Source organism: Meriones unguiculatus, chromosome 4, assembly GCF_030254825.1.
Source record: "Meriones unguiculatus strain TT.TT164.6M chromosome 4, Bangor_MerUng_6.1, whole genome shotgun sequence".
NCBI classification, from domain to species: domain Eukaryota; kingdom Metazoa; phylum Chordata; class Mammalia; order Rodentia; family Muridae; genus Meriones; species Meriones unguiculatus.
This window is the reverse complement of record NC_083352.1, coordinates 125,917,641-125,933,700: the sequence shown is the minus strand read 5'-3', so window position 1 is coordinate 125,933,700 and position 16,060 is coordinate 125,917,641. Positions and strand designations below refer to the sequence as shown.

The 16,060-nt window shown below is 50.6% G+C and overlaps 1 protein-coding gene across 1 annotated transcript in view; it reads left to right on the top strand.

Annotated features, from left to right (window-relative positions):
- Positions 1 to 16,060, top strand: part of Ttll9 (tubulin tyrosine ligase like 9) — a 36,174-nt gene that overhangs the window by 12,931 nt on the left and 7,183 nt on the right. Inside the window, exons 6-10 of the mRNA XM_021639725.2 lie at positions 7,337 to 7,405; positions 7,766 to 7,846; positions 9,200 to 9,290; positions 10,685 to 10,725; positions 11,560 to 11,647. Coding sequence (XP_021495400.1) covers positions 7,337 to 7,405; positions 7,766 to 7,846; positions 9,200 to 9,290; positions 10,685 to 10,725; positions 11,560 to 11,647 — 370 coding nt within the window. The remainder of the gene's footprint in view (positions 1 to 7,336; positions 7,406 to 7,765; positions 7,847 to 9,199; positions 9,291 to 10,684; positions 10,726 to 11,559; positions 11,648 to 16,060) is intronic.

The window sequence follows — 16,060 nt, the reverse complement described above, 5'->3', positions numbered from 1 at the left end:
GGGACCCAGAAAGGGCCAGCATCAAACCTGAACCCTCTTGTCCCTTTGAAGGTTCATGAAAAAGAAGCAATTCTGTGTCAGAACTATGTCATGCATGCACTGCTTGAGCTCCTGGGTGGGGAGCCTAGTGTGGGACACTCCTCCCCCCACACACCCTGAGGCTTCTGCTCCCATAGAGAACCTTGGGACACCTTCACAGGCCCCTCAGGCCTCCGGAACCGGACACCTGGGGAGTCCCATACCCAGTTCATCCGCAGAGTCCCAAGCTGCACTGGATTTAGGAACCACTGCTTTCTAACCTTTTATTCTTTAAGACACATTTTAGATTCATTTTTATTCTGTGTGTATGCATGTTTTGCCTGCATGTTTGTGCACCACTTGTGTGCATTGCCCACAGAGGCCGGAAGAGGGCATCGGGCCCTCTGGAACAGAGGTAACAGACAGTTGTAAGCTGCCGTGTAGGTGCTGGGAATTGAACCTGGGTCATCTGGAAGAGAAATCAGTCATCTCTCCAGCTCCTACCTTCCAATGTTGTCACTCAGTGTTACCTAAGACCAGTAGCAGGAGCAAGGGTGTTCCCCACAAGAATTAGACCAAACCACTCAGGTCCCCCATGATCTGCCTGTGACCACCTTTGAACCTACTCAAGGCATGGCATGTGCACACTCAGGTTCACTTACTTTGCTTTGTCTTTTTTCGTTTATTGAGACAGAGTCTCTCTATGTAGTCCTGTCTTATGGCTCTCTATATGACTGTCTTGGAACTCAATTTGTAGACCAGGCTGGCCTCAAGCACGCAGGGATCCATCTGCTTCTGCCTCCTGAGTGCTGGAATTATAGGTGTGCAGCTTTACACCCAGCCACACAGGTTTGTGAAACTGACCAGAGCTTCCTGGGGTGAAGGGAAGCTGCTTCCCGGACTCTTGGAAATGCCAAGAGAAACTGTCTACTGTCTACTGCTGAGCGTCCAAGTCCGAGCCTCTCATCCAACTTGTGTGCTCTGCATGGGACATCTGCAGCTTCAGGGAAACTGACTCCTGGGACAGACCTGGGCCAGTACTGTCCCTGCCTGCAGATGGACCAGAGGGTGGCCCAGGGGGCCTTGTCGCAGGGTCACAGGTCTCACAGGTGGCAGACACAGAATTAGAATTCAGGCCCTGAAAAGGCTGAGGCAGGAGGAGTGTTCCAAGTTTAAGGCCATCCTAAGCTACACAGTGAGTTACAGGACATAAAGTGAGACCCTGTCTCAAACAAAACAAAACAAAACAAAAACAAAACAAAACAAAAAAACAAAACAAAAAACAAAACAAAAAAACCCCACAGGCCCAGCTGAGTAGAAGAAGCACCTGCTTTCATTCCCCAGACAGCACGCCTCAGCTGTGGGACACAGAGAGAGACACACACACACACACACACAGCTGTGGGACACAGAGACACACACACACACACAGCTGTGGGACACAGAGAGACACACACACACACACACAGCTGTGGGACACAGAGAGAGACACCACACACACACACACACACACACACACACACACACACACACACACGGAGACAGAGGGAGGTAAGGAGGGAGAGAGTACTACCCGCAGAGCCAATGTTCCACTTCTTAATCACAACTGTCGTGGTATTTGTTGCTAACAAAAGCAGTGGGCGGGGAAAGGAAGCGACTTAATATGCAATTGCTGGTTCCCAATTAGCAGAAAGTACCACTTGATGCAGCTGGGGAGGCCTGGAGCTCCATGCTCATCCTCTTCACTCTGCTGCCACCAGATCACCTCACCAGTCTACTCAGGACTCTGGGAAAGAATCAGGAGCCTGGGGGCCACCTTCCTGGCAGAGGCAGGGGTTGTGGACTGGTGTGTTTTCCTCTGTAATGCTCTGACCAAGTCCATCCCCCTCCTGGCACCTGTGCTAAGTGGCTACGTCTTCATCAGGCAATCCCAAGCCTCATTCTTCAGTTCCCTGTGGAAGGCTGTGCCCTGCCACTCTACCCTCATGCTCTTGCTAGACATCCTCTTAGGCATGGAAAATATAAGGGGTTTTGGTGACACCACACCCCCACGCCAGTGCCACTCTATAGACTCTTGGGGCCCATCAATCTCTCAGCTTCACTCTTAGGGATAAGAACAGGCCGTTGGCCGCTAGGCACAGTGGTACAGTGGTTTGTAACCCCATCACTTGGGAGGTAGAGGGAGGCAGATCAGGAATTCAAAGTCATCCTTGGCTACAAAGTAGGGGCTTGAGTTTAGCCTTAGCACCCATGTGAAAACCAGATGTGGTGGCCTGTGCCAGCAACACCAAGGAGTTAGGGGCTGGAGGATCCCTAGGGCTCACTGGCCACTCCAGTCAGGCTGATGCACAGAGCCTAGGTCCCAGTGAAAGCTCCTGTCTCAAAAAGTAGATATATTGGTTATAACAGTCTCTGCCTTTAATCCCAGCACTTGTGAGGCAGAGGCAGAGGCAGAGGCAGAGGCAGAGGCAGAGGCAGAGGCAGAGGCAGAGGCAGAGGCAGAGGCAGAGGCAGAGGCAGAGGGGCAGAGGCAGAGGGGCAGAGGCAGAGGGGCAGAGGCAGAGGGGCAGAGGCAGAGGGGCAGAGGCAGAGGGGCAGAGGCAGAGGGGCAGAGGCAGAGGGGCAGAGGCAGAGGGGCAGAGGCAGAGGGGCAGAGGCAGAGGGGCAGAGGCAGAGGGGCAGAGGCAGAGGCAGAGGCAGAGGCAGAGGCAGAGGCAGAGGCAGAGGCAGAGGCAGAGGCAGAGGCAGAGGCAGAGGCAGAGGCAGGTGGATTGCTATGACTTTGAAGCCAGCCTGGTCTGAATAGTTGTAGGCCAGTCAGGGCTACACAGAGAGACCCTCTCTCAAAATGAATAAATAGGGTGAACTGTTATTGAGGAATGACTTCTGAGCTTGACCTCTGGCTTCCACACACATGTGCACATGACAGGTACACAAACCACACACCTGTGTGTGCCCCAACACATGTGAATGTGCACACACAAATCAAATTTTTAAAAGGATCAAGTAAACAAACAAATAGGCCTTTGGATTTGGCCACAGGAAGTCAAGTTTAAAAGCTGATGACATAGCTCAGTGGTAAAGCATTTGCCTAGCCTACCCGAGCCCCAATTCAACCCTCAGCCCCACCAAAACTAGAACAAAACCTAACAGAATTTAAGTCCAGTCTAGGGTAAAGAAATCATACACGTGAGAATTTTGGATTCTTTAAAAATACAGAAATATTCTAAGACTGTGTTTTCATTTTAGTCCCAGGTGTGGGGATGTGGGGCCGCTTTGGACTGTCCACAGCAGCTGACTATGATTTGCCTCGTGCCCTAGCAGAAGCGGTTTTGCCAGCTGTAGATAATTTCTGTGATTGTGTGACATTTGGAATTCTGGGAACTTTTCAGAGGATACATAAATTGGAGGGCCCCAAGAGGCAGGCTGGTGGTTGTTGGTCATTTAGGGAGGTTGGCTGAGGTTTGCTAGTAGCTGTGGTCAAAAAGAAACAGAAGGAAAGAAATCAGATTTAGGGATTTTCCTAAGTACTCTCTCCCCTCTATTCTTGTTTCTCTCCTGTCTAGTATTAAGGGGTGAAACCTGGGAGGGGGAATAAAGGGTGGGAAAAAGAAGAACCCACAAAGTAGCAAAGAGCAGCTCCACACACAGCTCCACTGCAGAGATAGAGGGGCTGGGAAGGGCAGGGCCCAGGACCCAGACCCCAGGGCCACTGCAGCTTCTCTCTCAGGGTGCAAGGCATCAGGTGTGTAGGTCAGGACTGTGCTTTTTCATCAGTCTATATGTCTGCAAAGCTGCTCTAGGCCCCAGGTTGGGATTTCTTGAATAACCTTAGCTGCGGTCCACTCTCTCTGCTGTGTCTACATGGAGGTGCTGAGGCTGTCACTGAATCCTCTGAGAGCTGGCCTGCAAGTCCAGTAAAGAGCAGAAAAACTGTCCCCCAGGGGCTTAAGTGCACGGGGCCCCTGACCTGTCTATCCATGCACACATGGGGAGATGCACCAAACAACTGAGTCACAGAATAGAGCTTTGTTTAAAGCCACTGTTTGGAGACACAATTAGCAGATAAAATCTGAAAGATGTCATGAGGCCGGAGAGAAGCAAATATCGATGACAGAACCATGGCTTTCAGCCAGGGGTGATGGTACATGTCTGTAATCCCAGCACTCAAGAAGCAGAGGGAGGATTGTTGCATGTTGGAAGCCAGCGTGGTCTATCAGAGAGTTCCAGACTAGCCTGGGCTACATAGCAAGATTGTCTCAAAACAAAAACACAATAAAGAATTTTTTTAAGCATAAAGAACATTTAATTACAAAAGAAAGCAGCTATTTGAAAAACAGTCATTAAAAGGATGTTAGTCTGAGCCCTCCAGGAAACAGATGTCAAGGAAGACCAGATTTGCCAGAGTTGTGCCTGCTGGAGAAAATGAGCAGGGCCAAACAGGTGGAGCTGAAGGAGCTGGAGGAAAGGAGAAAGGGGGGTGGGGAGGGAGGGAGAGAGTTCGGGAAGAAGTTCCTACTGCTGCTGAAGGTGCAGCTGGCCCAGGGCCCAGAGTGGCTGGGGGTGAGGGAGAGGCAGAGCTGTGGCACCCAGCAGGTTACTCTGGAGACCCCTGCCCTGGCTCTCCCTGTACTAGTAAGCATCCTCTCTCCTCATTACATATTAAAGGACCTAACAGCTGGTTCCATCCCTCCAGTAATTTGAGTCATAAGAGACACAAATAATCTTTTGACATCTGTGCAACTGTCACATGATATAAAGAGGCTGTGAACCCTTCTGACAGTTATGTCACTAGTGTGACTAATATTCCCAAGATGGGTCGCCAGCACGCATCATGGAAGGAAATGCAAAAATCTGCTTAGATAGTAATAAAACTAAACATGAAAAAAAAAATCTCTTCTCATTGAAGCTTCTAAACCCCGAATGACTCCCTTTAATAAGAAGAATCAAACCAAGTATAGTTTATTGGGTAGTGCAACAGCACCATTAATTTGCACCCAGCAGGCAGGTTGCTCCTCCCGGGCACAGGGCACAGCGTGGCGCCTGCAGCTCTAACTTCACCTCATCACTATGCCATTGTGTGCTAGAAGTACCTAACTTGTGTTTTTACTTGGCTCATAAATTGTCGTAAGTCTCAGAAGAGACATTGGACTTGGACTTTTTTTGTTCTGGTTTTGTTTTTTTTTTGACAGGATCTCACTACATGGGCCAGGCTGGACATAAGCTCATGAAGACCTACTTGCCTCTGCCTCTTGAGGGCTGGTATTAAAGCCACTCTGAGTGGCTCTGAACTTAGGATGGTTTGTTTGTTTATTGTTTTGTTTTCATTTTTTGTTTGTTTGTTTGTTTGAGTCAGGGGGAGTTTCTGTGTAGTTCTGGCTGTCCTGGAACTCACTGTGTATATCCATGCCCAGGGACTCACAGAGATCTGCCTTCCTCTGCCTCCTGTGGGCTGGAGTTTAAAATAGAGAGCCACCATGCCTAGATTGGATTTATGACTTTTGAACAGTATTGAAATTGTTGAGAGAGCGGGGATGAGGGCTTTTGAAGTCAAGATGAGTGCATTTGGCATTGGGATGGCCATGATCCTACGGGGCCAGGGCCACAGTACTGTGGCTTAAAGTGATGTGTTTGTGTGTCAAGTTGGCAAATCCTAGACACATTGTGATAGCATATTGTTAGCTTGATTGGATTAATAAACACCTACAAAATTGATGCGGTGCATCCTTAGGGATGTCTCAGAGAGGGTTTCCAGAGGTTTGATTGACTAGAGAACCACCATGGACATAGATGGCAGTATCCCACAGGCTGGTGTCCCAGACTGAATAAAGGGGAGAAAGGAAGGATTTGCTTTTCTTTGCTTCCTGCTCTGCCCAGATGTGAGCAAGCCACCAGCTGCCAGGCCTTCTGAAGCCTGCGTTGGGCCTTGGGCCTCTGAGCAGAGAACAGAAGGGAAAGAGGCCCTGCACTCACTGGGTCAGCACCAGGGAAAAGATGCCTCAGGGGGTCCTGCTCAGGAGCTCGGATAAACTAAAGGGCTGAGCTGGCACCAGAAGCTAGAGTTGGTCTCAGAGGCCAGGCCAGCTGGCGGCTCTTAGCTCTCCACAGGTTCTGCTGGGCAGCATCAGACTTCTAAGTGACAGATACAGCATAATCCCTGGGAATGGCCCAGCCACAGAGTGCTTGCTTAGCAAAAGCAAGATCCTGGGTTTGATCCTCAGCAACACACGTACCACACACACTCACACATGTGCCAACATACCTTTCAATGATTGCTTAACAAAGCTACCCTGCAGTAGCAATGGGCTGTGGAGTGTGGAGAGGGAAAGCACTCGGACAGCGTTCCTGTGCAGGCCAGGAAGATGGACCTCGCAGAAGGCTGGAACACCGCAAGACATCTGTAGGCATACTTCTTTAGCTATGCTTTTCTGGTTCTTATATCTCCCTCCCTCCCAACCCTTATTCCATCCTCATCCCTTCCGACCCCCCAACACTAGGTAGGAGAGAAAGGAGGCTAGAGGGGTAAGGGACATAGACCTCTTTAGACTATTTCCTGCTGATTTAAGGGTGTGGGGGTCCCTGGAGGCAAGTCCAATCTTTGTTGTCAGGATATCTCTCCAACCTCTTGTCTCTTTGCTCTTGACCACTTGACAAACTGGACAACAGCAACCAGGAGAAGCAACCTTTTCACAGGCCCTCTTGGGGTTCTCCTAAGAGTTCCCAGAATCAAACTGCAGCTGGCAGAAATCACACCCTGCTAGAACAAGAGGCACTACTGTTAGCTGCTGTGGACAATCTGAAGCAGCCCCATATCCCACACCTAGAATTAAAACAAAACAAAACAAAACAAAACAAAAAACGTATTTATAAAACGTAACTGGGTTTTTAAAGAAACCAAAATTCTCACTCCAGATATCAAAGATTCCCCTAGCCCCCTTGCCTCCGGGAGACCATGAATTACCCACGGCAGTGTGCAAAGGCAGACAGAATCCAATATTAGTGAAGCAAAACCTAATTAGGAAGGCAAATTGATTTCCAAAAAAAGCATTGGATGGTATGTTCCAGGACTGGCCGAGATGGATTTTTAATTGTCTGTCCCTCTACATTATTCATGCAAATGTATGTCTTTGTAGCAAAGCCTAGCTCACTTTCCTCTTTCAGTCCCACGAGGGTTGAACAGCCATTCCTCTGGGCCCAGGGCATGGGGGCACATAGGGAGATGGACACAGAAATGAGCTGAGGAAGGCCCTGAGGAGGAGGGCCAGAGAGAGACCCTGCGCTGAACTATGCTTTTCTCCATCTTTCCACCCCCCACCAGGTTGCCCGATCTCAGGGGAAGGGCATCTTTCTCTTCCGGAGACTGAAAGATATCATGGACTGGAGGAAGGTGAGGCCGCCTCTTCTTCTCCTCCCAAGCCTCACCCTCCAGGAGCAGGCCACGGCTATCTTTTCCCAGAACCCACAGGGTTTCCTGCCAAGGTTGCCCACAATAGCCACAGCTCTGGGTTCAAACCCTGACCTTGCCACACCCTTCTTAACGTCTGCGGAGGATCCACCGTGCTGCTGAGCAGGATCCCAATTAGCAGCCGTGGTCTTAGAAACGTGACCAGGGCCCTCTGAACCCTGGGAGTGACAGCGGTACTAGGAGTGGAGAGCAGGAGGACTCAACCCCTAGAGGCAACAAGCAAGTGTTTAACAAATGCCTCTCCCCTTCTGCACATTCCAACGGACCTGGTTCCGCTGTCAGCGCACTGCCACTGCCTTGAAGAAACCCACCAGTGTGGAGGCGCAGCCTTCCCGTTCCAGTGTGAACCCCTCAGGCAGCCATGTGAGTAGAAGTGGTGAGGAGGGCCCCCGGGAGGAGAGGCCTGGCTGCCCAGGTGGGTGCCACAGCTGGGAGGGGGCTCTGCCCTGACAGCCAGGATCCCTTAGTCCAAGCACTCACCACTCGTGAGCCCGGAGAGTGTGTGACTTTGAGGCTTGGTCTTGGTTCTTCACAGAAGTCACGGGACGATTGTGCCTGTTAGTTTGCTGTCCGGTGAGCTGGAGGGTGAGAAGGGGACCTGCTCTGATGTCCTCTAGGCAGCCCTGGCATGGGTGACCTCTCTCTTCCGAGGCTTAGCACCCTTCACACCTCCCTCCTCCCCTCCCCTTGTCCTGGAAGCTTGCACAGCCTAAACTAGTGAGTTACCGCTAAGCTCACCAAAAGGCTAAACTTTCGAACTTTTATCTCCTCTGAGAATTGAAGGGCCAAGAGGGTTCAGTGGTAAGCTGGTTGCCTGTCAGGTGCATTACCCTCCACCTTTATCCCCAGCAGTGCCCCCTTCCCTGACAGATCACAAAATTTAGCATTTTAACATTTACATGCATGAGGGAGGTGGGGTGGATGCTGAGCGGCTTCCTCAGCTACCCAGCCCCTCAGAGACAGGGCCTCTCACTGAACCCGGAGCTCAGCTGTTCAGCCAGTGAGCCCTAGGGAGCCTCTTATCCCTGCCTCCCCAGTGCTGGGGTGACAGGCCAGTTTTCACATGGGTGCTAGGGATCTAAACTCAGGGCCTCATGCTTGTGTGTCCAGCAGTTTTCAGATTGAACCCAACTTTGCCCATTTTTTCAGTGTTCAGTCCTAAAGCACTGGGACCGTCATTTTGTGCACTTGTTATGAACCCCCACGGCCAGAGTGCTTGCACCACCTCAAATCCAAAGTCTGCCCATTCCATGCTGACCTCCACAATCCTCCTGCTTTCCGTTGCTAGGCATCTGACCATGCTGGTGACCCCAGGAAAGCAGACCCTGTTGTTGCTGGCTTACTTCATGCAGCCACTGGCTTCAGGTTTTGTTCATGTCACAGCATGTAATTCATTTGCCTTTTGTCAATATGAATGAAAATGTCGGTACCCTCATGTGGCCAGCGTCTGGGGCAGGACAGGTCTAAAGGATGCCTCGAGCTCTGGCTCATCTACCTAGGCTCCACCCCCCCTGCTGGACCTCTGGCCAGTTGTGTGACTTCAGACAAGTCAACCCCATGCCTCAGGTGTGCATCTGTAAAATGGGGATTGCATTAGTTCTTACCTGAGAGGATCTGAGTGAGGATCCGATCGGATGTCCCAGGGATAGTGCCCGACATGGCACCCAGGACACAGGGCACTCTGTGGGGGTTACTGATTGGTCTAATCACCACCAGGACCCAAGGAGTTCCGATGACCAGAAAGAGGAGGTACCAGTGGAGAACTACGTGGCTCAGCGTTACGTGGAAAACCCTTACTTAATAGGAGGTGAGGTAGTCGTGTCCGTCCTGTCAACAGGCCTGTCCTGTCAACAGGCCTGAGAGGGCACACAGACAGAGGCCTGTCCTGAACTCTCCTAACTGTGGCCTGTGCAATTCCCTAGCCTAGCATGCTCTTCCCACTCCCGCTGGGCTCAGGAAAATCCTCTTGGAAAGCCAGTTCACTCACTCATGCTTTCATCCAATGAAACATTTACAAAGAGCCTCCTTGGTGCCTGCCACTGTCCTGGCTCCACTCTAGGAGTTTGTGCTCCGTATGAGCCGGCAGCAAGCTACCCAAGGAGTCTCAGTGCAGCCCAGCTAATGTCACTCATCTCTCCCCAGCCCCCTCCCTTCCCCTGGCAATGATCTTTGAGTGGGGCCAGCCTCTGGCTCTCTTCTCCTTTTCCTTCCCTGAGGGACTCCAGCTTTCTGTCCCCAGCCAAGGAGGCCTTGCCCTTGAACCCCAAATCTCTTGGTTCTCTCCCAGCAACTCATTACCAATGTGCCTCAGACTCAGAACTGCTCCCCAGTCTGGCTCATCTCCATCTTCTCCATCTGAGCCACGGCCACTCCTCCCCCAGGCTGCTAAGCCAGATTCTGGGAAGTGCCTGAGGCCTCTGGTCCTTCCCTGCCACTGTTCTTTTGGGTTTTGTTTTAATTTGTGTTCACTATTTTAATTGTGTGTAGGTGATCACGTGTCTGTGGGTGGGTATGTGTGGGTGAGTGCAGGCACCTGCAGAGGCAGCAGGCACCTGATCTCCTGGAGGGAGCTCTGGTTAAAGGAGGTATTTACTGATGTCTGTGCTGTGCACTGAACTCAGGTCCCACGGGGAGCAGTACACACCCTTAGTCACAGAGCCGCTTCTCCTGTTCTTCACCGAGCTCCCCACAGGTCCGAAGCTGCCTGTGTGGCCACGTCTCTTTTCTGTTTCCTGTCCTAGCTGTTGTTGTCTTTCCTGGATGGCCTCAGTGCTGCTCCACTGCCCTGGCCCCTTAGACTCCACACCAACACAGCAGCCAGGGGCACCGCTGCCCTCCTCTGCGCATGGCCCGGCCCCTGCCTCCTCTGCCACCTGCTTCACTTGCCCTTCTTTCCCCTCCCCTGGGCCCAGAGTTTTTGCCCATCTGGGTCCAGATCCAGCCATAAGGCCTATCCAACCTGGGCTGAGCCTGTACCTGTCCATGTGTTTGTCACCCATCTCCACCTCACACAGGGCCTTCCTTGGCCACTAAGCCTCCAGCTTTGCCCTAAGACTGCCCTACCCAATCCTCTCCCTGTGCCCTGTGTAGCTGTGCTTGGAACCTCAAATAGGCAGATCCCTGTCTGTCCATGTCCTGAAACCTAGCCCACTGTCTGCCAGTCAGGCAGCATGCATTCCACAAACCAGTTCTTTTCCACAGGCCGCAAGTTTGACCTTCGCGTCTATGTGCTGGTGATGTCGGTGAGTCTCTCAGGCTGGGCCTCCTGTGAGCCCAGGGAGATGGAGGGATAAGGTGGAGGGGGATGTCCCCAGTGTTACATCCCGGCTGCCCAGGTCTAGATGTGTCCTCCTCCCGTCTCTCTCACGCAGTTCTGCAGGTGAGAACCAGGCCCCAGAGCACAGCGGGTGCCTCTCATTCCAACTCAGCCAGGTCCTTGGTTTTCAGCCTCATTTTACAGAGTAGAATGGATGCAGAAAGGTTAACCAGGAGTGCTCAGGAGGTGGAAGAAGGAGGAGCTCAAGTTTAAGGCCAGCCTGGTCTCTCCATAGTGAGTTCCAGGCCAGTTATATAGCCAGACCTGTCTCAAAAAAGTAGACGCAAAAACAGATGCAAATAGGATGAATGACTTGCCCAAGGTCATACAGCAGGTAAATAGCCAAACTGGGATTCAAATCCAGACAGCTGAACTCCAGAGACTGCTGCATCCCCTTCACCCATTTAGGACTCACTCACTGGTTTGTTCGTTCATTCATTCATTCATTCATTCATTCATTCATCCATCCATCCAGTACTTGTTTTAACCTTCACGGTGTATACTCCACTGGGAAAAAGGATTCACAGAGTCTCAGGCTTAGCCCATCCTTCAGGACCTTGAGGTCATACATGGTAGTATTTCGTTCCTTTTGCACCCCTGGGGAAGAAAGGGGTGGAGTCACAGGGTGGGAGCAGAAGGAGTGATTGAAGGCCACTATAGAGGGAAGACAGGCCCTTGCAGGTTTAAAAAGAAAGCCGCATGGAAACACTCTGACCATCTGACCATTGTTTCCCTTTTCTCTTTCCCTCATCCCCAACAGTACATCCCTCTGCGGGCTTGGCTGTACCGCGATGGCTTCGCTCGGTTCTCCAACACTCGATTCACTCTGAATAGCATTGACGACCACTGTATCCTCTCAGTGACACCCCTCCTAGTCCTCCGTCCCCTCCCTTAATGACACTCCTTCCGGTCCTCACCCCCATCCCCTCCCTTAGTGCTCCCCTTCTGGAATGTATCCACCCCAAGGATACTTGCCAGGTTCCCTACATTAGACCAGCACTCAAGAGAGGGATCTGCTCAGGCCAGTGCTCTCCAAAGGCCCCTGCTGGATGGTGGCCTTCAAGGGTGTCCCGCACTGGGGTGTACCCACACTCTGGTGTAGCCACACTCATAGGAGCAGACAGGTTGAGCTTTGCAGAACCTTCTTCATGGTCTTCACAGCGCTCACTCATTCAAACACAGTTCCCTCTTCATCATCCAATTGGCAGAGACCAAAGTTCAGACAACATGCTGCCCCAGTAAAGCCGAGGGAGAAGGAAGATGTGCATGTGGGACTGGTGGGAGAGTAAGGAGGTGTAACCCTCAGAAGGAGCTGATAAGTATCTGCCAGAAGCCAGGTGCACCTACATAAGCCAGCAAGCCCCATCAGTGTGTGCCACAGGGCCACCCACACCATGGGAAGGGATAGGACCGAGGGCTGCACATGCCACATCCTTGCTGGAGAGCGAAACCTAAGAGTCAAGACAGGAGGTGCCTTTGTATAGCGGAATACTATGCGACTGTTAAGTAGAATGCCGGAGCGTGCCTTAGAGACTGATGGAAAGCAGCCTCCAAGGGGAAGAAAAAATATATCGGAAAACGGTACACTCCCACCCAGGCCAAACCATGTCTATGTTTTTCTCATTGTGCACAGATGTCTCTGAATGACAGACAAGAAACTGGAACCAGGGCTGGGAGCATGGCCCTTGCCTTATATGCAAGGCCAGAGATTTGATCTCAGCACTGCCAAGAAAAGAAAGGAAGGAAAGAAGGAAGGAAGGAATGGAAGGAGGGAGGAAAGAAAAACTAGACACAGAAGCTGTCATATGGAGGAAAAATGAGTGGAAAGGAGATTATATTCCTACATACACACACGTGTGTACATATATGTATATATACATACATATATATAATTTTTACTTTTGAGCCAGGTGAATATATTGATGGGTATGATGACACATTGCACACACCTGTAGTCTCAGCATGTGGGGGCGGGTTGAGACAGGAGGAGCATGAGTTTGAGGCCTCTCTGAGTCATAGAGTGAGACCCTGTGCTTAAAAAACAAAACAAGAACAAACAAAAACGAAATCAGGACTGAGCTGTTGCTCAGCTAGCAGAGTGCCTTCCCAGCGTGCACAAAGCCCTGGGCTCCATCCTCAGCACCCAGTAAAGGTGGTGTTGACACAAGCCTGTGATCCCAAAACTTGGAAGGGAGGCAGTCCAGAGCTCTGGGTAGGAGAGGGCCTCACTGGCCTGACCACAACAGGGCCAGCTCACTGGGCTGAGATCCCAGCCCTGCGCTTTGAGCCATCTTCTCCTCTCTGCCCTGAGTTCATCTTTCAGTTTAGGTGTGTGTGTGTGTGTGTGTGTGTGTGTGTGTGTGTGTGTGTGTGACGTCACAGGGCTTGCATTGCCCACCTCTAAGACTGGGTGCAGGCCCTCCCACATGCGTGTTAAAAGTTAGTTTCCTTGTTTTGCCTATTCCATTTCCGGTATGCTAACTATATCCTGTAATTCTAACAAGCCACATGCATGCCATCATCTTAGTTTGTTTGTTGGTATGGCTGCCTCGTTTTTATTAAAATCAAGTAACATGCGAAACATAGAAGAGCAGATTCTGTGGAGGGACCCTTCAGTGAAAGGCCTGTTGGTGCAGCCCTGTGAGTCCCGAGGACATGCTGAGCAAGCAGAGCCCTTCGCCATTTACCAAGGCTCCACTCACTAAATATCCACACTGCGAGCCTGCACAGCACTTTCCACCCTTCTTTTAAATGGGTTTCAATGTCTTAAAATTTAAATATGCAGAAAACTGCAGAAAAGACTAGGAAGGAGTCCTGCGTGTCAGGCTCTCTCACTGGCCCAGCGCTCCCTGTTCTGCTGGGCTGGCTGGCCAGCCCTAGGGACGCCCTCTGTCCTCAGGGCTGGGACCACAAGCACATACCACCATGTCCAGAGCTGGCTGGCCGGTTGGTTTTTGAGACAGGGTCTCACCATGTATCTCTGGCTGGCCTGATACTCAGTTGGTAGACCAGACTGGCCCCGAACTCATAGAGATTCGCCTGCCTGTGCCTCCTGAGTGCTGGGATTAAATATATGTGCCACCATGCCTGGCCATTCCCAGAATTTTTTTCCTGTGGCTTCTGGGGATCAAACTTAGGAAGGCAAGCACTTTCTGACAGAGCTATCTGCCCAACCCTAAAATTTGCATGCAAAAACTCAAGTGTACACACAGAGAGAGACAAATACAGTACAGCTCAGCCTTCAGCCTTGAGTGCTGGGGAGAGGGTCATAAGGCATGGACCTGCATGGTGCTGACCATCTGCTGAGCACACTGAGGTGTCAGAATTCCCTGACAAGGTCCCACCTAAATGAGATAAGTGCAGTGTGTAAGACTGCTGTGTCATCAATCCCGTTACTACCTTTTGTCCCCAAGGAGATAATAAAATTTACATTTATTGTTAGATATATTAAAACATACCGTTCCCCCCTAGAATTTATCCTTTTATTTTTGAGATTATAATAAAATTATGACATCACCCTCTTCCCTCTCCTCCCTCCAAGCCCTCCCATATACCCCTCCTGGCTCTTCTTCAAATTCAGGGCTTATTTTTTCATTGATTGCTATCACCAATTTCCCCTCTTTCAAAGTTCATTTTGTTTAGGAAGCAGTATGAAAGGCTACTCATTAGGAGTTAATTTATGAGCTCTGAAAAATATGGAGGATCAGAATTGGGGGAAGAAAACACTTTCTTTTTCTTTTTTTTTTTTAAGATTTATTTATTATGTATACAGTGTTCTGCCTGCATGTATAGCTGCACGCCAGAAGAGGGCACCAAGTCTCATTATAGATGGTTGTGAGCCACCATGTGGTTGCTGGGAACTGAACTCAGGACCTCTGGAAGAACAGCCTGTGCTCTTAACAGCTAAGCCATAAAACAGTCCCAGAAAACGGTTTCAATTGTATGTGCTTCCCTACTTTATGGATCATCACAAATAATACACTAACAAAAATAACAAAATGGGCTGAGGCAATGAGTGGCTCAACAGGTAAATGTGTGGAACACACATACCATACTCACACACACACTACACACACCACAACACACTCACACACACCACAGTCACACACACCACGCTTGGACACATATACCACACACACCACACACATACACCAGTCACATACACAGATCACACATACCACACTCTCACACATGTACACATACACAGACCACATCCTCACACACCACACAAACATGCACACAGCACTCACACTAGTAATAATATTTTATAAAATTGCTTCAGCACAAAAGATTCTGATTTTGATAAAATCCGATTTATCTGTTTCCTTTGTTGTATGTGCTTTGGCCCCACAGCTCAGGGGCTCTGCCTAACTGAGGTGGCAGTTACCTGTCCCTGCCTTTTATGTAAAAACGTTGTGGTGCATTTGAAGTTGATTCGGCTGCAGTGTGAGGAAGGGACTGATTTATGTGTCTCACTAGTTCACTTAGCTTTGCACCCTGCTCCCCTGACGTCCCTGCCCTGCTTGTGGGAAGGTGCCCCTTCACTGTGAATCACCTTGGGAGCTTAATGGACATCATTAAGCAGAAATAGGAGGCCCCTTCCTGCTCAGGGATTGGCCGTGCGTTCACTCTTCTGAAATAGAGAGAGATGCAAAAGAAAAAACCAGGCCTTTGAAGAGTTCTAAAGATGATATCTAGGAAATTCATACTATCAAGGTCTCTCGTCTTCTGGGAGGCTGGAGCCGCCCTGCCCTGCCCCACATGGCAGGGACAGGCAGAAATGTGCTTTGGGGGAATTAGACTCGGGCAAGGGACCAGGAGTCTCCCCCCACCCCCCAGCCCCCAAATGCCCTAAGTCCTGGGGCGTTGTGGTAGCTCATGAGATTGGGGGGGTCCACGCTGCGTGGTCCTTGGGGGGAGGATGCTGAGGAAGGGTTTTGAGTGACTTTCCCTGTTCTCCCCTGAGCCTCTAAAGTTTCGCCCTTGACATGGGAACTATTCAGGAGCAAATGAAATGGTGCCCAGGAAGTATGTTGTGGGTCACAGTGCCACTGGAGGTCGCAGTGGTGGTGATACAAAAGGCAGATTCTCAGGCCCAGGTCCTTCAGCACTGCCCTGGCTCCTCTCCAACATTAGATCCCATTTCTGATATTCCTACAGAGGGGCCACCAGGCCAGTCCCTTCCTTATTTGGTCTCTGTGCTTGTGAGGCAGTTGCCTTGTGAGCGGGAAATCGCAGACCAGTCCTGTCAGCTCTGCCAA